We start from the raw sequence: 27252 nt of genomic DNA on the forward strand, positions 1-27252 counted from the left end.
TTTCCATTCAACAACTAGAAGTAGAATCAATTACATTACTAAAAAAATTATATTGAAACTACCTTATGTGCAAATAATTTTTTTATAAATTACTGTTTTTGTCTAAATTTTGATTAACAAATACATTTGACTAATGACTTAATTATTAAATAAACTATTTTTAGTAAAACTTTTTGTTTTTTTTTGGTAAATTAATTTTGGTGCATCACTAAAATATATAGAATGACCCTGATTTAGTATATCAAAAAAAAAAAATAAAAAAAAAAAATTAAACATACCAAAAAAATCTGACTAAAAAAAACTAAAAACAAACACAAAACAACGAATGAATAAAACATTTAAAAAACACATGAAAAAAACTAGCAAAACCAAAAACAAATAAAACACTAAACACACACACACACACACACACACACACACACACACAAACCCACTAAAAAAACAAACAGAACAAAAATAAGCAAAAAAACTAAACATTTAAAATAAAACAAAACACTACAAACAAACAAAAAAACACAAAAAAAACAATAAAAATAAATAAATAAAACAAAAATCACAAATAGAGCAAAACATGACAGAAAACAAAGGTGCATCCCTAGGTTTAGGTGACAACAGACATAATTCAAGCCTCTAGTAATGGTTCACAGTACATATGAAAAAGGGGAGGGGCAGGTGGTGGGGTAAGATGGGCCGGTCACTCACCCGCGCATAGTGCAATTCCACGCCATACAGCTCCAGCGTCCACGCAGCATTCAAGTAGTTAAACTCAGACTGAGCTGGTGTGAGTCCACTGTATAAGAGAGAGAGAGAGACTCAATCTCATAGATCCACAAACAATGAACCGCCTTGTTCCACAAATCTGTGTGTGTGTGTGTGTGCGCGCTCAGCTGTGACCCTTTGTTCCTCCGTCTCCACTGACACTCAGTTAAATATAAGAACCTTTAACACACTGGAGGATTTCATGGACATGTCTGGCGTCTCTTACTTGTGCTCTTGGTGAAGTTTGGCGACCTCTTTCTCAAAGTCCTGCGGCGGGTTGGGAATGAAGCTGTACTCGGAGAGGTAACCAGGCAAATGTTCGGAGTGACTGTAGTCCCCCAGCTCAGCTGAAACACAAAACAAGCCAAGAAACCATGTGTGCATGTACATCAGCGTGAGACACGGGGAACAATGTGTCCTTCACCCTTTCAAAGAGCCAGGCTTCCAGTTTCCTCTTGATTTAGATCAAGCCTGTCTACTGGAAACTCAACACAATATGTTCAAAGTTCAAAATATGTTCAAAGTTACTCAAACTTTTTTTTTAAGAAAATTTACATTTTGGTGATACTGATCATTTAAAGTTGATCATTTAATTTATTTAAATTTCAAGTTGTGACATGAATGAATGAACATAATAAAATTAACAATGATTTATAGAGTATTAATTATATATAAAAATATATTTCCCAAATATATTAAATATTAAAAATAATGTTGCATGTACATTTATATTAACATCATAATTTGAAGCATTATATTCATGTAATTTTAAGCATAACTTAATACAATGTTCTAGAAATCTTTTTTTTTTTTTTACCTGCGATTTTATTTGAATAATTATTTTACAATATTAAGATAATTGACATGCAACTTTATATTTTGTGTTAAAAAACAAAAACACACACACAAAACAATTATAAAGTCACAATGAATTTTTTATTAACATTATAATTTGAAGCATCAAACTATTTTCTCAAAAAATTAAATGTTCTTGCATTCTTTTATTTTTTTCTTTTGAAAAAATTGTTAAATGTTACAAATTATTATGTTGAGAAGAATCGATTTATCGACTTCATCTCAATATAATAATTTGAAGCACTCATTTAGTTTTTCTTTCTAAAAGAATAAATGAATAATCCACGAAAATAGAGAACATTTATTATACCGTAAATTTCTGTTTTTTCCAAAATATTTAAATCACCAAAATAAGTGAGCACTGAAAAACCCATAGGACCACTAACTGTGCATAAATAACCTGGAATACCTTACCCTGAACAGCATAAGAAGCCAGAAGAACTGCAGTATTTTGTGGGCAAGGGAGTCTAGAAGAGAAATAGAAATTAAAGTGTTATATAAAAATGGCTTTTGGAGGAAAACTAAACACTTTTAAATGAATAATGTATGACTGTATAAGATTACCTGCCACTCAGAATATCCTGCTTCAGCTGCAAAAAGTACAAATACCTGCAACAAATTAATGTCACAAAAAAAGATAATAAGCATCCAGTTTTGTTCTTTTTACTATTTACACAGATATAAATTAATTTATACCATTATATGAATCGTACGTGTCATGTGCAGTACTGGGTAGTAACTGATTATATGTAATCTGGATCATTTAATCAGATTTTGAAACTCAGCATTTGTAATTATGTTTGTTTTTAAAATGATCATAATTAGATCACAGTTACATTATGATAATACAATTTTCACACAATGCATAATAGCTATTTAAATTAATTTGCAATCCATGAATCTGAATTTGGGGACAAAAGCACTGTTCAGTCAACTAGAAGATGAATTACACAAATTACAAGACAAACCTAAACTGTACCTTGTGTACTCTTCCTGTAGTTTACTAGGGTCGCTCACGAAAAACTTCACTCTAAACCTTAGATTATGTGGAGACAGCCCTAAAAAAATAAAAATAATTATATTCAAAATATTATATTTCTGAAACTTCAGATGGAAAAAAACATTAAAATGTAAAAAAAAAAAAAAAAAAATCACTTACTTTTGAGCTGTTTTCTAATAGGTTTGTTTGGGTCCAGCCACCTCTGAAACATACACGGCCATAACCGAAATTTAGACACTTTTTACTCATCATTTTCACGATGAACACACAAACTGCTAAAAATATCAGCTCAGCAATGTGAAAGACACCAAAACTGATTGTAAATTCAAAATCTGAACAACATAAAATGCAAGGAATTAAACGTTCAACTTATTTTTATTCAGGCAGAAACAGACATCAGCGTTTCAATATGTGACCTGAGAATGAACTTTCCTTTTTGTTACAGACACAGCTTGCGCAGAAACCAAAATAACTGCTAAACTGCTGCAGATTTGCTATAAATAATGAACAAGGCTCATGGGATAATATTTTTGCAACTTCTTATTGCTCTTATCCAAAAAGATAATGGTTTTCAGGTTGACATGTTGAGCTGCTTGAGGGTTTACAAGTGATCTTTTGCAGACGGCGACAGCAGAGTAACAGGTGACGACTACCTGGCTGTAAGAAGAGTCGTCTGCTAGTTGAAGGCCAAAGTAGTCTCGCTCCGTTAGCTCCAAGTGTTTATAGACTATGTCCAACAAGATCTGCCCCTGGTCTTGCTTCTACAAGAGACAGAAAGGGTTAAAAACCAGTTCTACATAAAAACAAAAGAAAACATACTTAAAAGCAAAAAAAAAAATTAAATTAAGCCCCGTTCACATTAACAACAATAATGAAAAAGATAACGATATTAGCGTCCACACTAGCGAATGATATTGTGTGTTTATTCATGTGCATTTGCCGCTTTAAATTCTCGAGCTTGTTATAGCAGGATGGATTCTGATTGGCTGTCAATGTTTGTATCGTTCATCAGCTGGAAGAAATTATTCTGAAAATGATTCCAATGATATCGTTTCTCTGTGCCTTTATTGTTATAGTTGTAGTGTGGACTCTGCTATTCTTTAATATTGAGAACGGTTTTTAGAACTATAACTTTTTTTGTTATCTTTATAGTCATCGTGCTTGGTGTGAAGGGGCCTTTAAAACATAAAAGCAAAAGGAAAACACAAAACAAAATACGAACTAATCAAAACCCAAAACTAAACCTAAAGCAAAACAGAACAAACCAAAGCAAATCAAACCAAAATAATCCAAACAAAACCCAAAGCAAAAAAACAAACCAAACCCCAAAAATACGAAAAACCAAATCAAAAATAAGAAAAGAAAAAAGAAAAGCAAAGAAAATAAAATAATATCGTTTAATAATAAAATGAAATGACTTCAATGCTTTACATCTTTACATCACACTTCGTAAAGTAACATAGTAATAACATGTTTATTTTTAAGAATTCTGTCAAAAATATAGCATTTCCACAAAAACAGCATGTTATTGTGTGCAAATACTGTTTTAACAAAACTTTAGATACTAATTTGATGCCATTTTAATAGACAAAAGTTTCCAAGCTAGCTTCACCCTCCAGCCAAGCTGATCTGTGTAGCATGTACTGTATGATCACGACAGCCATGGCCTCAGGACACGCTTCTGTCCAACCCAGGAATGTGAAGCATCTGCCTGAAACAGCCACTGTGAGCTACACACGGAAAACCAACCCCAGACGCCTCATCGCATAACTCCAGCGAGCCTCTACTGTACCTCACAGACGGTTGGTCTCCTGTGGTGATTCTTACCGACCTGCCATTTAGCAGACATTTATTATCCGAACCGATTTATTCCACACCAACAGCAGTGCTGGAGCTCGGGAGTGAAACGCTAATACAGTAAAAGTGAGACATCAGTTACTTTGTAACTGGTTTGTGGGTCACCTCTACCTGGGATTGAACTCGCAACCTCTAAAAGATCATTATCCATCCAACTCTAAAACATATCCTCACTGTTTCTGAAAGAACAGTTCGCATTTACACACTTTTATGTTGTTTTATGTTATCTTCGGTGGAACACAGAGGAAGATACTTTGAGAAATGTTCAAGCTGCTCATATCTCAACAGGAAAAACAACTTAAATTTCAGTCTGTTCCTCAGGCAAAGCTTTTGCATGGCTTTAGATTTTGGGCATTGAGTTTGACACACATTGGTCAACATTATGGTGATATGAGAACGAGCAGCGGAGACATTCAGCAAAAGAAAACCATTCAATCTTGGAATAGAATGTAAATGATTTTAGTTTTTTTTCATTTTTGATTGCATACTGCATTTTAAACTACCCTTCTGAGGGAGAAACAATGTGCCTCAAGGAGACTTTATGTGGAACTCTTGTGGAGTACTCAAAAATGTCAAAATATGAATCTCAAATAAGTTCTTCAAAAGCTTTATGAAGAACATTTAAATCTGTTTAGATCTATTTCTAAAGGTTTTCAAGAATTTTAAAGCATTCCTTAAAGTCCTTCTGAACCCTTAAAAGAAGATTCCGTAGGACTCCTGAGAAAGAGGCTCTTCTCAGCATCCAAAGAGATCCTTAAAACAGAAGACTGTTGAGATATCTTTATTAACTTAACTCATTAAATCAAACTATTTAGAATTTCCGACTGAATTCAGAGCTTGGTTTTCTGCCCAAAGTGCAAAATAAAAACAATTGCAATCTTATCAAGTTAGTATTGGAGGACTGTTGAATTTAAGCAGATTTTTGCATTTTCTGAAGTGAATGTGAGTGGTGTTGACCTGCTGCCAAGATCCCAGAGCATCCTGCTTGCTATGCAGCCATTAAAGCATTCTGATTGGTTTTAGCATCTTTCTGGAAGGGCTCTGAGTGGTTGTTAGATGGGCAGATGGTTTCTAATTGGCCCAAGTCCAAATAAATTCATCCCATGACCTTCACTGTTTTTTTTTATCCATCAGACGAAAATCTAAGCTCTGATCACTTGCAAAACACTCAATCCTTATGATTTCAGATATATGTTACACAAACAATATGGGAGTGTAATACTAAACAGAAATCTGCAATAAAATTGGACCTTCTTTAGGAAATCAACAAGACCTGAGGGTTGATTAGCTTTCTTAAAGGAAAAGTTGAAAATTTCCCCACCGTCAGACCATCCAATAAAGATGAGTTTGATTCTTCAAGGGAACAGATTTGGAGAAATTTAGCATCACATTAGCATTACAATGGATCCTCTGCAGTGAATGGGTGCCATCAGAATAAAAACATCACTATTATCCACAAGTAATCCACACCACTCCAGTCCATCAATGAACATCTTATGAAGCAAAAACATCTATGTTTGTGAAAAACTAATCCACCACTGAGACATTTTATAGATTCAGACAGTTTCTTCTGACTAAATTATGAGTCCTCTATCCATAACAATGCGTTCAGTACTCATACTATTAATAAAATGTATTATTTTCTAAGAATACTTCCCAGAAAAATTATTTCCCAGAAAGATTTTAACGCACAGTATTTCAGATTTTTTTAAAGAATAATACAGTAAGATATATAAAATAAAGTAAGGTTTTTATATAAATAAAATTTATTTAAAGATGCTTTTGATTAATCAAATTGAATAAAACCATTAAAATGGAATCCAGAATACTAATGAAAAACAGAGTTTGTTAAAAAACACTGAATTGGAAAAAAAAAAATAATAATTCATAGGGCCTTAAAAAAAAAGTTTTTTTTTAAACTTAATAAATTGCTGTTAATGATTTATGATTTAAATTAGGCTAATTAGGTATGCTTTTTGAATAATAAAAAATTAATTAACCATTAAAAAGTCTAGATAGATAAAAACGGAATCCAGCAAAAAAAAAGTTTGAAAAAAAATGTAATGAGGATTTGGGGAGAAAATAAAACTGATTTCATAGGGCACTATATTTTATCAGGAAACAATGGTGTAAAGTTAAAAATTAATAAAAAGCAGTTTATCCCAAAAAGGCAGGTTTAAACTTCTCAAGACATTAACTGATGGACTGGAGCTGTGTGGATTACTTGTGGTTTATTGTGATGTTTTCATCAGTTGTTTGGACTCTCATTTTGACGGCACCCATTCACTGCAAAGGATCCATTGCTAATCAAGTGACGTAGAAACAAACGCATCTACATGGAACTCATCTGCAATTCTTTTATAGAGGTTCAACCCACATGAATGAACGCGTGTATACTCACATTGACTCTGAAGGTCTGTACTGTGTTGTCCAGCAGTAAAACGTTACACACCACCTGCGCGTGCTGTCTCTCTCTGGCCTCCTCCAACGCTCCCACATCGTAAGATCTGCCAGCAGGCAACCGGAAGCGTGCGGTCATTACGGTCCCCACTCCTTCTGCAAAACACACAGAGGCTAAAGGTCACCAACAGGGTCACCTGGCCAGCACTGCACCACGGTAAACATTATTAAGCAGTGTGAAACACATACACACACTAGCCCTTGCGATCCTTTGGCAAACATCATTCACAAACATTCGCCTGTACTACGCCTTAAAGTTCCTGTATACAACTATAAAGCAAGCAGGGAAACTGTTTTGTAGATTTTAGCTTTCAGCTACTAGAAGAAACAAGTAAGAATCGAAACATGGCATTTTGAAAATAGTCTTTCAATTGAAGAATCCCATAAACGAACCAGAGTTCAGGGTTGGTGTCAAGATAATTCAGATTCATACAACTCGTGAAAGGAAATTGGTTAATACATTTACTAAACTATTTCAGCTTCTAAAACTGCTGACATTCATCCTGTAATATTGAACTCGGTCATTCAAGGTTTTAGTGATACTAAACACTCTTCTCAAAGCAAACGAAGTGTTTTCCGGCCAGCTCGCAGATTTCTCAAGACAATCAGTCCACTGACTGGTCCCTCAAAAGACACCTTGTTAAAAACCGTTTTATATTAGAAAAGATTGAGCAATTCTAATCCGACACATCAAGAATTTCTACAAAGCAGAACACTAGGAATCTCATTTGTGTGCTCCTAGCAAAAGGAGACGTAGCATTTTATAGCTAATATCTCCCAAAGCTCCCAAATTGAGTTTCTGACTGAATCTATCATCGCTGATAACAGAGGCACAACAAAAATGCACTTTAAATTAATAATGTTGAGGTATATATATAAAAAAAAAAGAAAATACCACAAAATATTTTCTATGCTAACAATGTTGACGCTAATAATGAACAGTGGTAAACTGAAGCTCTTTGCTAGCGGGTTAATTAACCCCAAACTCATCTTATACATATAAAATCAGATAAATTTACAACAGATGTAATATTATAATTTTCTTCTGCATATAATGTTGCGAACACACAAGTGAACTTAAGCTATATTACAGGCTAGTCAGAATATGCTATGAATGTACACTTTCTGTAACAGTGCACGGAACATAAAATAAGCTATATTACTATTAAATGTTGAGACATGTCTAAATTACTATCAAATGTTTGAATATTTGGTTTAATTTTGAACTTCCTCATTGAGTTTATAAGGTGTTTTATTTTTTTATTCGTATTATTATTATTTTATTTTTTTTCAGTTTCCAGTTTTCGGTCAAATTAAGTGCTTCAAAACTGTGTCAGCATTTATGGCCGAAAATGGATGGTTTAATTTTGAACTTCCTCATTGAGTTTATAAGGTGTTTTTTTTTTAATTCGTATTATTATTATTTTCAGTTTCCAGTTTTCGGTCAAATTATGTGCTTCAAAACTGTGTCAGCAAAATTAAGAGCATTAAGAGTTCAGTTACCCAGTAACCCAAATTTGACTTCCCGTTTTGGTTTCCAGCTGACATTAAAACACATTTTGGTGCATCGCTAAAAATGTACTAAAATTAATGAATATGACGTGCCAAAATACTGACAAAAACAAAGCCTAAAACTAAAAAACTTTGTAAAAATGTGACTCTGAATAGGACAATCTAGACACTTCAGCTTTATGCATTTCACTAGAGTTTATACTAAACTCACAGTAGTGTATCAGGCGGCCCATTATAAGACTTTATAGCATCCATTCCAAATTGGTTTAGTTCTAGACAGCCCACTCTGGACTCTTTAGAGCAGGACATCTACAGCCAAAGACTCTAGATTGGTTGGCGCAGAATCAAAGACCTGACAGTGAGTCTCCAAGATCTGAAAACTCTACCTCCGACTCGACACCACCCAATCTAGAGGCTTTGTTCCTTGTTATTCGATAGACCCCATTTAATCTCACTGCATTCTTGTTTTTGTAACAACAACCTGGGAGAAAACGACCATATCTGTCCACAGGTCAGCTCACGGGGGGCAGGTTACGAGCTTATGTGATGTCCCATACAATCTCCTTCCAGGAACACTGGGTTAACACATCCGTTAATCACATTCACGTATACGTCAGGGGAGAGAGAGTTAGTACTTAAGGGTACTCACCCTTGTTTAAACCTGGAACACAAAACGAGATGGGCTACTTCAAAAAGAGTCAAAAAGTATTTACAATGGAAACCAATGGGGTCCAATACCCCATTGACTTCCATTGTAAGGAACGAAAACAAAACATTAAGACGTTTTTCAGAATATCTTCTTCCGTGTTTCACAGTCATACAGTGTTGGAACAAGATGAGGGTGAGTAAATGATTGTCATTTTGGGGGGTGAACGATAGTTTTTACAAGCGAATAAGACATCAATGTAGCTTTCTCTTCCACTTTGAAATGGCATTTGCATAATTTATCATTCACAGTTGCAGGCATATTGTTTTTTTAATGGTTTCTAAAAATGGACACACACACACACACACACACACACGTTTCTTTACACATGTTCATGCTATACTAAACAAGCTCCCATAACACTAAAATGCAGCTGTGTAAATAACATGGGGTCAGAGTTCGTGACCCGTAGAAACAAACATGCAACCTTTCTGGCCGGCCACAGATGCTTATTCAAACTCCCGCACCAGAGTAATTACACCCATTAATCTACGACACAATCAAATGCGTTTGAGCTTACTTAAACTTTTGACATCCGTTCGACTAAATTTACACCAGTGTACCTTAACAAAGCAAGTCTTTCGAAACAGAAGCATTAACGTTCTCATTTAGCATTTAGGATCTCTTCAACACTAGCGTGACGATGAAGAATGAAAAGATATGAAGTAGAAAGAAACCTCAAGGATTTTCAATTGTAAGATCTCAAAAACACAAATCAGTGCTAAAAATAACATTCATATCTTATACTTACATCAGCACAGCCTTATTTGTCCTGTGTGTCAATGCAGACAGGATAATCTCTTCATATAACTTGCTAAACTGTGATGTGTGTGTGTGTGTGAGAGAAAGAGAGAGAGAGAGAGTGTGTGTAGTGGAACATTTCTCTTCTGTAGAAGTTCCCCCGGATGTCATCGAACACCACAATCACTGAAACACTTACAATTTTCCACTGAGTGGGGTTCAGACCACCAACACCTCAGAAGATCTGAGACAGTGGGGTTACAGAATAAGTTTGTCCTCCACCCCCACAAAAACACTCTTCTGGTCAGCCCCCTAAACCAATATTTCCATCTTTCTTTCTAAGGTGAAACCATTATAACCTATAAGCATCGTGAGCTACAGAGATTCTCAACTAGTGCTCTGATGAACATCAACAGACTTATTTGAGTAATAATGTGAATAATAATAGTGTTCCTGCAGCTCAAGTGGTAGAGCATTGAGCTAGCAAGCGCAAGGTTGTGGGTTCGATTCCCAGGGAACACATGATAGGTAAAAATTGATAGCCTGAATGCACTGTAAGTCGCTTTGGATAAAAGCATCTGCTAAATGCATAAGTTTAATTACAATTTTATAATAATATATAAAATCATTTAAAAAAGAACTATGCTGTTGTGGTTAAAGTAATGCCGAAAGTGCCCAGAAGAGCAATCTCAAATGTGAAAAATGTCATTTCAATACCTAATATACGTATTTTACAGTCACTGCTAAACATATTTATCATAAACACAGCTAAAAACCTTCCTACCAATGGCTGTCCTTCACAAAACTTAACATCTAGCACAAGTTTTAGGTAGAATGCAAAATGCTTCAATACAAGTATTTTAGACAAATGTAATTCATGGAACATTTCAAACCTTTAACCCACAGGGGAAAATCAAGCCATGGCAACACTTTAAAAGTAGCTAAATTCCATCGAGAAAAAAAAAAGAGAAAAAAAAAAGAAAAAAGCGGACTTGACAACCCTGCATCCAACACGAACTCCAGGAGTCAAGCCGCCTTTCCACTGTCGCCGACGAACGACAAGCGACAGACCGGAAGTCATTCATTTCCAATGGAAAGTAATGCGGGAGCTGCGTGGAGTTCCGATCACATGCGTATGCGGAAATTTCGGATCCGACCTGAGCCTCGGATACGTTCAAATATTTGAACTTCTGCGACTTGACCGTATGCGAACGCCCGACCGGATGTGATGTATTCTAATAAAACTATCGGTGCGAGGTCAGAATTACCAATATTTTGTTAACATTAACATTATCCTTTAAACACCATTTCTGTAAAATGGTGGTTTATAATACTTATGGCAGAAAAATTATTTAATAAATATTAAACCATTATTTACGTTGATTAGCCCCATAAAACCTACTGTTTTTATTTTGGGGGTCACCTGATTTGTGACGATGCATTCATAAATTAACTATGTTCATTAAAATTATACATTTTACCATGGTGAATATGCCAAGGTAACGGTTGCTGCACGACCAGTCTGAAAGTTCTGCGCGACTGCCGCTAGAGGGAGAAATGCGACAATCGTGTCCGAATGTCGTGTGCAGTGGAAAGGCGGCTTCAGAGGAGAAATGACTGACAGACCATGCTGGAAGATTTGCTGCTCAACAGATCCTGAGCTCATTAACAAATATCTGATCTTACTTTCCAAAGAGTGTGTATGATCCTGAAATTGAAAGTGAACAGCGAGCGCTCTTTCAAAAGAGATTATATCCTCTGCATATTGATGGCGGTCCCCCGATGTGCAAAAATGATATTCAATATTATTGAATATCAACAAGTAAGAATCATTGAATATAAACAAGAAAGAGTGTTTGCGGGAGTGGGCGGGACTACAAGAACGCAAAAAATGAATGGTGACTGTAGAAAGCAAAAGTCGAATGCCAGACATTTTGGGCAATTTAGAATTCCTGGCCCGGATGTATTTTTAAAAGTCCAAAAAGAGGACATGTCCGGGAAAAACAGGACGTATGGTCACGCTAGGTAACTATGTATGAATGCATATTTGTCATTTTAACTGAACTTAGGACAGATGGTGCAAGATATTGTTGGTCATTCAGTGTTTTCTGTAAACAAAATAATAAAAATAAATAAATAAATGAAGAAAAACTTATCAATAATACTCTACTAAAATTCTACTACTAATACGCACTAAGGATTGATGAGCTGCTGGGTTCATGAATATTAATGACATTGTCTGTGTTTGCTCGAACTGATTCACTGAAATCAAACCAGGGACGATGATAGGTGAGTGCCAGCCAATGAGATTGCATTCTTAAAATCCTACAAGTCATTTTTCTTTTACATTTTATGCAAAGTGAAAATTTAGCTTGTAAATGTCTATTGCAAGTCTCACATTGAACGTCAGTTGGCAGCCCGAAAGAGAACTTGGAAGATAATTTTGGACCTGACGATCAAAATTGCATACATTCTTAAAATTTTACAAGAATATATATATATATATATATATATATATATATATATATATATATATATATATATATATATATATATATATATATATATATATATATATATTACCATTTTACAAGTAAAATTGCACGCTTATCTATAAAACTATAAAAATAAATTTTACGATTGCATGCATACCTAAAATCTCAGTCCGGAAGAAAAACCAGTCATAAACCCAAGTTAAAAGATGAGAAGACAAAGACTCTAAAAGCCCAAAAGGCTGTCACTCATTCATTCATTCATTCATTCTTTCATTCATGTGACACATCATCCATCCAAGTTACCCATTTCACCTGAACCAAGCCAGCTTCATAAAAACATCCAACCCTACTGCAATAAAAACCACAGTGGCACGACACATCAGTTTTCTCATGAAAAAGGGCTTTGTCCATGAAACCACACATCCAGATCTGGCATTACAGTCTGTTGAAAAATGCGCACTTGCACACACGCTCACACAACAGGGGGACAGAACAGGAGATGATGTCACCGACTCAACCAGGGGAGATGCGTAGTGCCCAGAAAACAATCAGAACAAACCTTATGGTGATGCATTGCTCTAATATAAGGTCCTCTCTGGATCCAATTGTATGCAAGCAGATTATTTGCATGCGAAGGATGAGAGCTGAGGTTATGTAATGATGTGGCAGAGAAAATAAGGCACAATGGGGAGCTGCTGAGATCTACAGAAGTGACATAAACCTTAAATAAACACAAAAGGTCTAATGCCTCTCACATGACAGCTGAAGGATCTCGAAAAGAGGCCATTGAGAGGGTTGCCAGGTATCAGAACAGAACGAAACACACTATGCATGCAATCCATGTTCTCCGGTTGCACAAATCACAGACATTGCATGCATTTTGGGCTTCATATGGATGGATTATCTTGACATGCGGCAGATATTAAACCATGGACGTTACATACAGTATATGTATTTGCATGGCATCCGAAGCAACCGGTCCCTAAAATCAGCGTGCAAGGTGAATGCACGCTTTATGCCTCGGTCTGTGCATCATGTCAGGGATCTGGAAGCTTGCATTGGCTGGTTTGGTTGCTATGCAATGGGATAAAAAAAGGAAGACAGGGCATGCATGCATGAATGGTGACAACGATACAGAAATACAACCATAAAGCATGCTTACCTTCATATACAGGTCTAGGAGAGTCCAGTGAATTGAAGATGATCTTGACTTATGATGAAAGGAGAATAGGAGGGGGGAAGAGGACAAAACGGCAGCTCATCTGCAGGAAAATAACCACATTGCTGTAACTTATATGTTCACATTACATTCAATGCAATGGGCCTCTGGGACAGTACAAAATAATAATTCCAAAACGGGATCGCAATCCTGGCTTCTTCTTGGTTGGGGTGCATTAAATAAAAGCCTCAAGACGCAATGGCAATCTTCTCTGTGGCTGCTGGCCGGGTTTAGCTCTATAATCCCGCATATGTCTCGGTATTGCTGCTACTGGCTGGCTGCTGCGGCTGCAACGTGCAGCGTTAACATGGCGCAACCGCTCACGCCCCGCCCACATTCTCATAGGTCTGCCGTGGGGGCGTGGTCGAAACGCGGGGGGCGGGACCTGGAATGCACAGATAAGTACAGTTTTTATAGATAGATAGATAGATAGATAGATAGATAGATAGATAGATAGATAGATAGATAGATATTGTGTAAATTTATAATTTTATTTTGTCAGATTAAAATGTGTGATGGAATATTATAGACATCATATCCAACATATTTCACAAACAAGCCCTTACAGGAGCTTACAAGAGCTCGTGTGTGTGTTTGTAGCGCCATCTACTGGAGCTGATCTGAAGTTTATTGAAGTCTAATTTCCAAGGTGCGACCTGAATCTGCACCTCAAATACAATTAGATCACATTAACACTTTATAGACGACAGTAGCTCTAGACAAACGGATCTACAAAGCTCTAGATCTGATGGAAGCAGCTCTAGGTGACGAATAGAACACTCGAGGGGCTTCGAGAGAACGTCTCTGTTACTAGGCAACCATTATGAAGTCAGAGAGCGATTCTAGAACACATCAGCGCTACAAGATCTGTTTCCAGCATATTCTCCTGTAGTAAATTACATCATTTGTTTGTGTACCAATTAGCCGGAAACCAAAATGTCTCTTATCTTTAGCTGAAGGAGCGTGGGTTGTGAAACATGCATATTAATTTTCAGTCGAATTACAGCATCTTTTTTTTCAATGGATGCATTTTGATGGATTTAAAACCCACGTCAGGTTTGAAATTCGATTTTTTTTAACCCCAAAATATAATATCATGACGGTTCTAAAAAGTAGTAGGTTGTTTTTTTTGTTTATTTATTTATATTTTTTGGTAAACTCCTATTAACAAGCCTGAGTACAGATTGATTGACAGGTGTAGTTTTATTTTTTATTTTTTTATTTTTTTAGGTAATGTGCATTTTATTTATAATAAATATTAATTTATATTTATAAATATTTATTTATCAACAAACCTGAACACAGATTGATTGACAAGTGTAGCGTTTTTTATTTATTTCTTTTATTACTTTTTTTGTTAAAGTAATATGCATTTTATTTGTAATAAATATTGATTTATATTTTTAAATATTTATTTATCAACAAGCCTGAACACAGATTGGTTGACAGGTGTAGCGTTTATTTTTATTTTTATTATTATTATTTTAAGGTGATGTGCATTTTATTTGTAATAAATATTGACTTATGTTTATAAACATTTATTTATCAACAAACCTGATTACTGATTGATTGACAGGTGTAGCGTTTTTATTTTATTTTATTATTATAATTTTTTTTAGGTAATGTGCATTTTATTTGTAATAAATATTGATTTATATTTATAAATATTTATTTATCAACAAGCCTGAACACAGATTGATTGACATGAGTAGTGTTTTTTTCCCTAGGTAATATGCATTTTATTTGTAATACATTTTGATTTATATTTATAAATATTTATATTATACAGTTTATTATTTTTGTCCAATACAATTCAGTGTGTAGCCTATTTAAAATATGTTCTGTTCCCTCTTTTGAATACCCTGTTTATACAGTTGTTTAAACACTTATTCGAAATTCTTCCTAATTTTTTAATTCATTTGTCTAATAAAATGAGTGAAACGAATGTTGGAGCAATTTTAACATTAATACTTATGCACTCTTTGAAATAAGGAATTGGCTCACGCCAGGGCTTCCAAACTGAGCTCTGACAGTGGAGCGTACCAAAACCGATAGGAAGAGGGGTGTCCAACTATCAGTTTTTCATATTTATTCTTAATATTTATATATGAATATATATTCTTACATTTTTACAGAATAATATGTATCAAAATAATCAACCTCATAAATATATATCGTGAAGTCTTTAAATTAAATGTGATATTTGTCAAAGAGCTGTCCGGTTTCCCCCTGCCAATGCTGTAGTCAGTGTAAACTAACAGTGAACGCTCTCGAGGTGTGAGGAACTGAAAACGGCTCTTCACGCGGCCCGATAAAATAGCACTGAATCCAGTTGTATAACAAATAGACAAACGTTTCCGCGTGTGTATTTACTCGGTAATGTCGGCAGCAACATTTGTGGAAACGGAACCGTCTACTGGCATATGCTGTCGTCCTGTGATAAGGTAATTTTTAATGCATATCATTAAATCTCGTATGACAGTAAAATGCATGCTGATTACATCTATCATCAGCACAAAGGGATAAAATCGAGGCTTCTGTATATTAAACGAGCGTTTATTATGATAACTGGATGATTTATATAGATATGCATGTTCTACCCGTTGAATTGTGCGTTTATGCATTATGCATGAACCTGGCATGAACACATTAAGTGAGCTTACTGGTGAATTGCAACATTAGGCAGTTGCACACGCAAATCACGCAAATCTCGAAATGCAAAAGGCACTGTTTCCTTTTTGCCAGGAAGATGCTTTCATTGCAATGCAGCTGCATATAATGGAGAACATAGATATGCACGTACTAAGATAAAGATTAATGGGTAATGCATTCTGCAAACCGACAGAATGATCAGGGTGTACTGAAATGTACATATCATGAGCAGATATATACAGGCAAATTATTGTCGAAAATAAAATGAACAGTTGTGTGACAGTTGTTTTTACTAAAGGAAGGCCGATTAATTAACCAATTTTATTATTATTATTATTATTATTATTATTATTATTATTAGGCTAATCACATTTAGCCATAACTGCACCCAATTTACACCTTGTTCATTACAAAATATTATGAAATATTGAAATAATGACATTAAGATACTCACGTTTTGTTTTCTGTACATTTTAGTGAGCAGTTGTTGTGAAAATGTAATTTTTTTATTACATTAAAGTGATAAATTATGTGAAATCTTTGTGTAATTATTGAGTCCAATATTTTTACATTCAGTAAAAATACTGAAGTTTTGAAGATTATCAAATGAATCAGTTCTCACATATTGTTTTCAGGTAATTTTAGTATTAACTAAAATAATTTTGACTTGAGCAACTATTGTGACAATTTTTGACTCAAATATTTTAAAATGCACTACAAATATTGAACAAATTATATATAAACAATTAAGTTAATCCAAACGAATGTTTATCTTTTAAGAGAGTATTTAATGAAATATAAAAAAATGTTTTTTATTTGGATAGTGTATTTACAGACATACGATTGTAATATTTATATTGAAAACAGCATTGTTCAAACACTATTTTTCATAACATAAATAGCCGATTTGTTGTATTTAATGATGCAGAAAAAAGGCCTAGGAACTATTTTTGTTCCAAAAAATTGCTTGTAGATTTCAAAATGAATCGTAAGTGACACACTGATTTAAACATGTATATAATAGTATTTCCTTGTAAAATGAACTATTATTTACAAATTCATAAAGTGATGTATGAAATCACATATTGTGGCTGACCGGAAGGAGATACTGACATCAGGCCTGAAGATCCAACACCTTAAACCAGAGCTTGTGTTTGATGTTTGGAGGTGGGGTCCTGTATTTTGGAAGTCTTTGACGTAATTTGACTCGTCCAGTTTTAGCTCAGGGTGTATGAGTGTTTCTGGTTGTTGGCAGTTTGGATCTGAGATCACACTGCAGAATCACAGCGAGCCAATCCAAGTGTCTCGTCTAGACCGTGTTTCCTGTGTGTGATGTTCTAGTTGGAAAAGCCTCAGTTTGCACACTGCTTCTTTCTGCCAATGTAGAGTCCATTAGTGACATTTTCAGACATTAAAAGTCTGTTGTTTTCTTCTCTTAAAGGAGCAGCTCACTTCAGCACACTAGTTCTGTCATTGATTATTCTCCCTCGTGTCGTTCTAAACTCACCTTATTTCTGTTATAAAACACAAACAGATGCTTTGAAGAATTTTCTTGTGTGTCAGTTTTTTTAGTTTTCAACGATTCAGTGGGGGGAAAAACATAATGATTAATTTATGAATCATTCTTTTCCTGTTTTCGTGTTTAACTCACTGACTCAATATTTTACTATGATATTATTCTGTTTGAACCAGAATGTAATATGGTTTTAGTTACTGGGATTAGATTGGGAAAAGTAAAACATTATTGGTTAATACTGTTTTTCCGAACCCTATGTTATTATAAATTGTTTATATTTATTACAATTATTATATATCTATTACTGTTTATTTAATATAATTATATTAGTTGATATTATTTTGAAATATTTTCTACCTTAATGTTACATTTAATTTATTTTTGTATTTTGCATTATAGTTGTATTAATAATATTAATTATTATTATTATAATCCTCATCATCTTTGAATGATCCATGTGTTATTTTTTTAATGCAAACCAATAGTTGTTATTGATCATATTTTAATAATAACAATAGTGATTACAACAATCAATTAATTGTTGTATTAGTAATAATAATAATAATATATTTAATATTATTTTATAATACACGTTTATATTTTTGCATTACTAATACATTATTCTTATTTTTATTTTGCATACTCTTTATTGTTTTAGTATTATTTATATCATTATTTATCAGTCCATTTGTTATCATTAATTTAGATTTTACAAAAATGCCAATAAATAGTTATTTTTATTTTAAATATTTTAATAATAACAATAATAATCACAACAGTCCTTATTAATATAACACGGCTTTGTTAATTATTTAATTATTAATATAATAACTACTACTACTATTAGTACTCCTATTTTTAATAATAATAATAATAATTACTATTTTGTATAATATATATATATATATATATATATATATATATATATATATATATATATAGTGCATTTTTTTTATTATTTGAATATTTATCTTTTTAGTATTATCACCATTGAAAAATCCATGCATCATTTCAATAATCAGTAAATATATTGTTATTATTATAATTAATATTTTAACAACAACAACAACCATAATAATGGTTATGATGACTATCATTTATATATTAATAATTATAAGTATTAATAATAATAATAAAAAAAATTACATTGTGTGTTCTCATAGCACAAAAACCCTCCATAATCTACCTTGTAATAGTGAATAATTAACCCAGATTGATCACAGCATGCGTTTGTACACGTTCCTACCTCAGCATCAGCAGCAGCAGCATCTTCTCTGTGTTGCAGGTGTAGCTGTCTCCATGGCGACCAGCGTGGTACCCGGGGATAACCTGCCCACATATAAGCTGGTGGTGGTGGGAGACGGAGGCGTGGGGAAGAGCGCGCTCACCATACAGTTCTTCCAGAAGATCTTCGTCCCGGACTACGACCCCACCATCGAGGACTCGTACCTCAAACACACCGAGATCGACGGCCAGTGGGCCATTCTGGACGGTGAGCAGAAACCAATCAAATCAGAATTTAGTTATTAAAAACGCCACACTGAATCATGAAGAAGTCATTTTTGATATTAGACGTTTCTGTGAGCACGAAAGGAGGTGGCGTTAGAGTTAATACCGTATTTTTCGGACTATAAGTCGCACCTGAGTATAAGTCGCATCAGTCCAAAAATACGTCATGATGAGGAAAAAAACATATATAAGTCGCACTGGACTATAAGTCGCATTCATTTAGAACCAAGAGATAACATTACCGTCTACAGCCACAAGAGGGCGCTCTATGTCTTCAGTGTAGACTAGAGGAGAACTGAGCAGCATAGAGCGCCCTCTCGCAGCTGGAGACGGTAATGTTTTCTATTGGTTCATGTCAAATTAATTTTGTTAAATAAGTCGCACCTGACTATAAGTCGCAGGACCAGCCAAACTATGAAAAAAGTGCGACTTATATTCCGGAAAATACGGTAGTTACAGTGTGGTCTACAAAAATCAGAATTGTCGGTTATTCACCTGAAAAACTGTAATTGCGATAATTAATTAAGAGTATTACAATTTATATTGAATGATGTTTATACCATTGTTTGATTCAACTGCATGCCGTATTTTTATATGAAAATAAAGAAGCTGAAAACACTCAAACTGAAAAACATATAGCCTCAAATGTCAAGTATAAATCAGATTGGTTACTTCTTTAAATTATAAAAAAAAGTTAAAATATGAACGGTATTAGAATGCTATACTAAAACTAAGATTAAACTAATGGGAAAACCATAAAGATAACACGTAAAAAGAAAGAAAAGCACAAGAATATCTATCAAGCATACTCTGTTCAAGTGGACTTTTACGATTAATTGCCGCTTTGAACGATTACGTAATTATGGCATCCATAATTGTAATCGCGATTAGAAATTCGATTAATTGTGCAGCCCTAGTCTACATCACAATAAATTAACCTAATATTTTAAAGACCAAATGTTAAAAAGTTGCTAAGAAAAATAAATAAAAAGAGAAAAATATATGTAATATTGTAGTATATACCACAAGCACGTAATATTAAGTGTTATTTTAATATTATTTATATACTATTACAGTATTTATTAGTTTTTTTAATTGAATGCTTTTAATTTTTTATATATTCACAGTTTTCATTTTAATTTTAGTTTTTTTAGTTTAGTAATTTATTTCAGTAAGTTATTAAGGCAACATTTCTAATTTTTCGAATTTTATTTATATTTTTTAAACATTTTTGTATTTTAAGTCTATGAAAAATATTGTAATCTTTTCTTTTTGTTAACAATAACAACACTGATTATAGTATTAATAAAAAGTTCAATTTACAGTACAAAGATAAATCCTAAATTAAGAAGTAACATGTAAAAAGCTTAGTTTAAAAAATATTTATAAATTTGTCAAATATTTAACTTTTAACTTTTAATATTATATATTAAAATATTAAATATATTTTAATATGCTACTGCTGCCATATGCAATACAAAAAGGAATCATACATTAAAAAATATATAATTTCTTTTTAATTGAATACATTTATACATGTCAAATATTTTAATTGTACATTTTTTGATGTTATATATAAACAAATAATATTTATTCATGAATAATGCATAATAATAATAATATGATACAATGCGCAATACAAAGAGAGATCATATATTAAGATTTATTTTTGAAAAGTTTAATTTTATACATATACAAATTTGTTGAATATTAAAATTTTCATATTATAAATACTTTAATATAATACACTGTAAAGTATAAAGATAAACCATACATTAAGAAATAAAATGTAAAAATCTAGTTTAATACATATTTATGGATTGTCAAATATTTTTACCTTTATTGTTTAATATACTGAATATTAAAAAAAAGAATATATATATAATTATATTAATGTGAAATACACAACAAATTATCAGCATAACATATTTTATTAAAAATAAAATAGTCAATAAAATAAGTAAATATAATATTTTTTTTAATAAAAACTGACTAAATTAAGTAGATAAAAACACTTTCAGGGCTTTCTGTGTATATTTGTGTTTGTTTGTGCTTATTTCTTCCATAAAGCTTTTTGATAAATATTAGAAACACTTTTTACAATAATGCAAACCAGTATTGTGTGTATAGACTGTAGTGGCGATGTCTGTCTGTCTGTGTGTGGGTGTGTGTGTGTGTGTGTGTGTGTGTGTGTGTAGTTCTGGACACGGCGGGGCAGGAGGAGTTCAGTGCGATGAGAGAGCAGTATATGAGGACAGGAGACGGCTTTCTCATCGTGTTTTCAGTCACTGATAAAGCCAGTTTTGAACATGTGGATCGTTTCCACCAGCTGATTCTGAGAGTGAAGGACAGGTACGAACACGCAAACTCATCTGAGATGCAGACTGATATTCAGTGGGATTTATGGAGTGATTTTATTGTGTGTGTTGCAGGGAGTCATTTCCCATGGTTCTTGTGGCTAATAAAGTCGACCTGGTGCATTTACGTAAGATCACTAGTGAGCAGGGACACGAGATGGCCTCCAAACACAGCGTGAGTCAAACGCTATTCACAACACATTTCATCTGTCAAACAAATACTTTATAATATCATGTTGACTTTTTTATTCATTTTTCTAAATTATAATTTTTATATAATAATTTAATATTATTAGTAGTAGTATTTATTAATATTTTATTTACAATTTGTTCGTTTAAATATTTTCAAATATTTTACAATAACGCAAAATACTAATACGCAATAAGACCAGCAGTGTTTATGAAGTCCATTTTTATTTAATCTTGAATTTTTCATTCATTTAAAAAAATGCTTATTTTTATATTATATTTACGGATTTTTTACATTATTTTTTATATTATTACATTATAATTTTAATGTTTATTATTATATTTTTTTCTGTCCATTATTATTAAATGGTCCAATTATCTTTATAAATTTTAATTATATTTTTATATGATTATTTGAATGTTTATTATTGTTGTTATAATACTAATTATTATTATTTATCTGTCTGTTATTATTGAACAGTCAAATTATTATTATTATTTTTATTATTGATCAGTACATTATTATTGAACAGTTGAATTATCCTTATATATTTTTTTTATCATGTCTTTACATTATTCATTTTATTATTTGAATGTTTATTGTTATTATAATCAAAATTATTCTTATTGATTGGCCCATTTGTTTTGTAATCTTTAGTTTGATTTTTAAAAAATATATTTTTAATATGTATATAATAATGCAACTAAAAAATAGTTCACCATAAGTGAATATATTATATATGTTTTTAAATGTCAGTTTTGTCAATTCCATACTATTTTTTTCATTCATTTTTCTACATTATATATATATATATATATATATATATATATATATATATATATATATATATATATATATATATATATATATATATATATATATATATATATATATAATCATTTATTGTTATTCATCAATTAATTTGTTGTTTGATTTTTTTTTTACATTATTAATTTATATTATATTTTTATATGTTCACAATGTTCACAATAATTATTATAATTTTTTGTAATAAAAAAGATATCACATTTTTATCGATTGATCCATGTTATAATCTAAACTTTTATTTAATATTTTCAATTCAGCAAATATTCTTTACAATAATGCAAACCAATAAATGGTTGACAATAAGACCAGCGGTGTGTATTTATAAATAGTCTATTCTGATTTCATGTTGACTTTAGTTTTTATTTTATATTAATACATTGCTAGTATCAGTCTTAATCACAATAATAATAGTAAATAATTTTCTACTAATTGTTGCATATTCATATCTTCCTGACAGATCACTTATATTGAAACAAGTGCAAAGGATCCACCCATGAATGTAGACAAAGCGTTTCACGAGCTCGTCAGAGTGATACGGTGAGTCGAATTTTACAGATTCCCTCCTCTTTGCCACTCCGTATGCTACAAAGCTAGCTATGTGTTAGCATCATCTCCGTTTACAGCCAGCAGATCCCTGAACGGGGCCTGAAGAAGAAAAGGAAAGCTAAATGGCGGGCAGACAGACCTTCGGGTTCCCAGAGGCTGCACTGCGTCGTACTGTGACCGCACACCCTCTATCTCAATGCCGCGTCAATGCCGCGATGATGACTCCGTGACACGGACTGTTAAAACACACACACAGCTATGATTAATATCCAGGAACTAAAGGACACAGCTTGAATATTCCATAATTAATGACGAAATTCCCCAAAATGTGGAATTTCAGCCAATTTTCATGGGGTTTTCTTAGCAGGTGAAAGCCTGGATGATCTGACAGAATTCTAGCGCTGTACTCTCACATTATCTCTCAGAGAAAAATTCAGAGACAAGCTTTCTGAGGCCTTGTTTTGTATTGTGTTTCTATATTTATTGTGCTGAATTCTATATTGTTAATTGATTGTTAATACAGCATAACGGCTTTGAAAACAACAAGGGAACAGATGGGACTCAAGTTGCACAACTGGCATTTATAGATACAGTAAACTCCTAAGGCGAGGGAAATACTGGTTACCATTGTCAATCATTTGTTTTTATGAAGAAAATTAAGATATTTTGTCAAAACAAAAGGAGAAAAATGCATCCGTTTACACATAAGACATTAAATTAATGCAATCATGTAAAACACATAATAGCACAAAGTGTGTTCAAATTTTTAATTAAAAAGTTTTATAAATTTTATATGACGTCAACAACAATTTACTATAAAAGTATTTGTTTTGGCTTGTTACATATAAATACAGTTTTACTACTCTAAGTATATATGTTCTAATTCTGAATTTATGTCTCACAATTCTGAGTTTAAACCTCTCAATGTTTTGCAATTCTGAGTTTATGTCGCAATTCTGAATTAACGTCTCGCAATTTTACTTCTAACAATTCTGAGTTTGTAACTTGCAATTCTAAGTATATATGTTCTAATTCTGAATTTACGTCTCACAATTCTGAGTTTAAACCTCTCAATTCTAAGTTTATGTCACAATTATGAATTAATGTCTCGCAAGTTTAAGTCTCACAATTCTGAGTTTGTGACTCGCAATTGTAAGTTTATATATCACAATTCTGAGTTTACGACTTACAAGTTTAAGTCTCACTATCATAAGTTTATGTCGCAATTCCTAATTAATGTCTCACAAGTTTAAGTTTCACAATTCTGAGTTTAAACCTCTCAATTCTAAGTTTATGTCGCAATTCTGAGTTTACGTCTTGCAAATTTAAGTCTCGCAATTCTGAATTAATGTCTCGCAAGTTTACTTCTAACAATTCTGAGGTTGTAACTCGCAATTCTAAGTATATATGTTCTAATTCTGAATTTACATCTCACAATTCTGAGTTTAAACCTCTCAATTCTAAGTTTATGTCTCAATTCTGAATAAACGTCTCGCAAGTTTAAGTCTCACAATTGTAAGTTTGTAACTCGCAATTCTAAGTTTATATGTCGCAATTCTGAGTTTACGTCTTTCAAGTTTAAGTCTCGCAATTCTGAATTTACGTCTCGCAATACTATATTAACGTCTTGCAAGTTAACTTCTCACAATTCTGAGTTTGTAACTCGCAATTCTAAGTATATATGTTGCAATTACGTTTACGTCTTGCAAGTTTAAGTCTCGCAATTCTGAGTTTGTCACAATTCTGAATTAATGTCTCGCAAGTTTACTTCTCACAATTCTGAGTTTGTAACTTGCAATTCTGAGATTATCTATTTTTTATATTGCAGAATAACGAGCTTTCGTTTAAGTTTGTTTATTTCTCGCAATTCTAAGTTTATGTGTTACAATTCTAATTTACTTCTCACAATTCTGAGTTTATGTCTCACATTTCTGAGTTTACATCCCACAACTCAATTTACAAATGGTCGCCTTTGCAGTCGCGTAAAAAAATTGGTAGATATTCTTTGATTTTCCTCTTAGAAATGCATGGGTAACTGTGGTAACCTGGATTTGTTTATCCCGACATTAAACCACGCCTCCAATGTGTGATGTGTCGCTTGTATCTATAAAAACTCAAAGAAAGTTGCTGTTCTTTCATCAGCACCCCAGTGACAATGTTATTTTATTAATCAGGTTTGTAGTTCAAAACAATCATGATGAAAGTTTTGAAAATGTAATGCCTGATTTCAGTTACGTTGCCATTAAACTGAGTCAAATCAGTAATTGCACAAAATGTTAGTGTTATGTTAAGATCACAGGATTGATCTCATGTTTATATTTTTCTGCTTGTTTTGAATGCATCGTCACTTTATTTTGAATGTGTTTTTGCTTGTTTCAAAGTTTTCATTGATGTTTTGAATGTATTGTATGTTGTTCTATACGCCAATTTTGCTTTTGATGTTTCAAGTCCTGCTTTAGTGTTTAGCATATTAAAGGAACATCGTCTTAGTAGCCCGTTTATGCATTTTGTGATTGTATACTGCTCATTTACTTGTTTTTTGTGTGTGTGTGTGTGTGTGTGTGTGTGTGTGTTATTTTAACTTTACAGAATCTGTTTTGTTCCAAAGACTGGATGTTCTTACATTTTCAGTTTTGTTTGAAACTTGGTGCAAATTTTGTGGATCAGTTAATACATTTTTGTTTTTACTTTTCTTTTTTAAAGTAATTTATTATAAAAATGACATGTATTCTGTGATTATGTTTGTATAAAGATCATTAAGACCAATTAAGGCCAAAAACTGCTCTGAAAAAGAAGGGATTTTTACATCAGGAATATTGTAAGAATTTGTAAAGTGGAATATAAACATAATAAAAATCTAATCAATCAGTTTTAAACTCCTTATTGTTTTATTTGTATTATTATTTTTAATCAGCATAATGATGTAACGGTTCAAAAGGTGAATTATCTCATTGTAGTTGTTTTTATTATTATTTGCACATAGGCTAAATATAAAACTATATTTAATAATTTCTTAATTATAACTGAATAAATTACGCTTAAATAAAATAAGAGAAAATTTGTTATAAATAGCATACTGCTTACCACAAGTTATTTATTATTTTATTATTTATGTTATGCCTTTTCAGCCAAAAGATGGCGCTATTAGAGTTCTCACACAAAGTGAACACTTCAAGTTTAAGAAAAACAGCCTTATTATCCACAGCATCCTAATTCTTATGCGACCTACTTTACATGAGAGGAAATCAGTCGCTGGATATGAAACGTACTCATGCCTGAACATACTAATGTTCATAATTATTATAATACTATTAACCTCATTCACAGACAGACCCAACAATACCGTGCCCAAATGCAATCAGCAAACAGAAGGAAAGCTTAAGTGTTCTTAAATGATCATAAACCATTATATTCGTCTTGATCAAGGGTTTGCAGCACTTTCCGAATGGATTTGAGTGTGGAAAGCTCTTGTTATTGTGCCAGTCACACAGTTACTGTGACAAAAGAAATAACAGAAATTCAAAGTCAAGGTTCCTGTAGGACTACAACAAAAAGATATTTGTATTCGGCTCACTGCACTGTCACTTCAGTGTATATTTTGCCTTTTCCCTGCATGATTCATTTCTTACCTGATGGACGGATTTTTACATTTAATCTTCAAAGGGTTCCATCAACTGAAACAGTTTTCACACATCAAAATTGACCGTTATACTTGAAACAGCCAAAGGGATTTGTCCCCAAAATTCTGATATATATCTTAAGTCTCACATATGCATCACAAAGTCACAAGGCTGCAAATATCTTGACTTTTCAGATCTTCGAACCATCATGAGAATATAAAAATGCTTCTGTAAAGTTCATGTAAGGAAAGGTTATCTGAGGATTCTGGGTGCAGTATAAGTTAAACCCTACAGCATTTAATTGAGGGATGAATCAAAATTCAAAATTGTATATAATATCAAATATTATATTTGTTATTTTACACTGCTCTATATTTTTGTAAATAACCACTGTATAATTGCTAATTTTGCTGTGTTGCTTCGCGATCTA

The 27252-nt window shown here is 32.7% G+C and overlaps 2 protein-coding genes across 3 annotated transcripts in view; one reads left to right on the top strand and one right to left on the bottom strand.

The window, feature by feature from the left end:
• LOC113064767 (tyrosine-protein phosphatase non-receptor type 4-like) overlaps window positions 1–13943 on the bottom strand; it is a 32919-nt gene extending 18976 nt beyond the window's left edge. Inside the window, exons 1-9 of one of the 2 annotated variants that reach the window (XM_026235679.1) lie at window positions 13548–13943; window positions 6873–7027; window positions 3268–3375; window positions 2774–2816; window positions 2594–2672; window positions 2179–2223; window positions 2029–2081; window positions 986–1106; window positions 703–790 (exon numbers count right to left, since the gene is read on the bottom strand). In XM_026235679.1, the coding sequence (XP_026091464.1) occupies window positions 703–790; window positions 986–1106; window positions 2029–2081; window positions 2179–2223; window positions 2594–2672; window positions 2774–2816; window positions 3268–3375; window positions 6873–7010 (675 nt within the window). In that variant the 5' untranslated portion in view covers window positions 7011–7027; window positions 13548–13943. Of the gene's footprint in view, window positions 1–702; window positions 791–985; window positions 1107–2028; window positions 2082–2178; window positions 2224–2593; window positions 2673–2773; window positions 2817–3267; window positions 3376–6872; window positions 7028–9900; window positions 9999–13547 lie in introns of those variants that run through there. The other variant, XM_026235681.1, reaches the window with a different exon arrangement.
• A 1898-nt stretch (window positions 13944–15841) lies between these two features.
• On the top strand, window positions 15842–25893 carry mrasb (muscle RAS oncogene homolog b). The gene is made up of 6 exons (XM_026235683.1): window positions 15842–16048; window positions 19058–19264; window positions 21480–21633; window positions 21714–21813; window positions 23114–23193; window positions 23280–25893. The coding sequence occupies exons 2-6, from the start codon at window positions 19072–19074 to the stop codon at window positions 23377–23379; spliced, it is 627 nt and encodes a 208-aa protein (XP_026091468.1). The 5' UTR covers window positions 15842–16048; window positions 19058–19071; the 3' UTR covers window positions 23380–25893.
• Window positions 25894–27252: the final 1359 nt, after the last annotated feature.

This window comes from Carassius auratus, chromosome 47 (genome assembly GCF_003368295.1).
Source record: "Carassius auratus strain Wakin chromosome 47, ASM336829v1, whole genome shotgun sequence".
NCBI classification, from domain to species: Eukaryota; Metazoa; Chordata; class Actinopteri; order Cypriniformes; family Cyprinidae; genus Carassius; species Carassius auratus.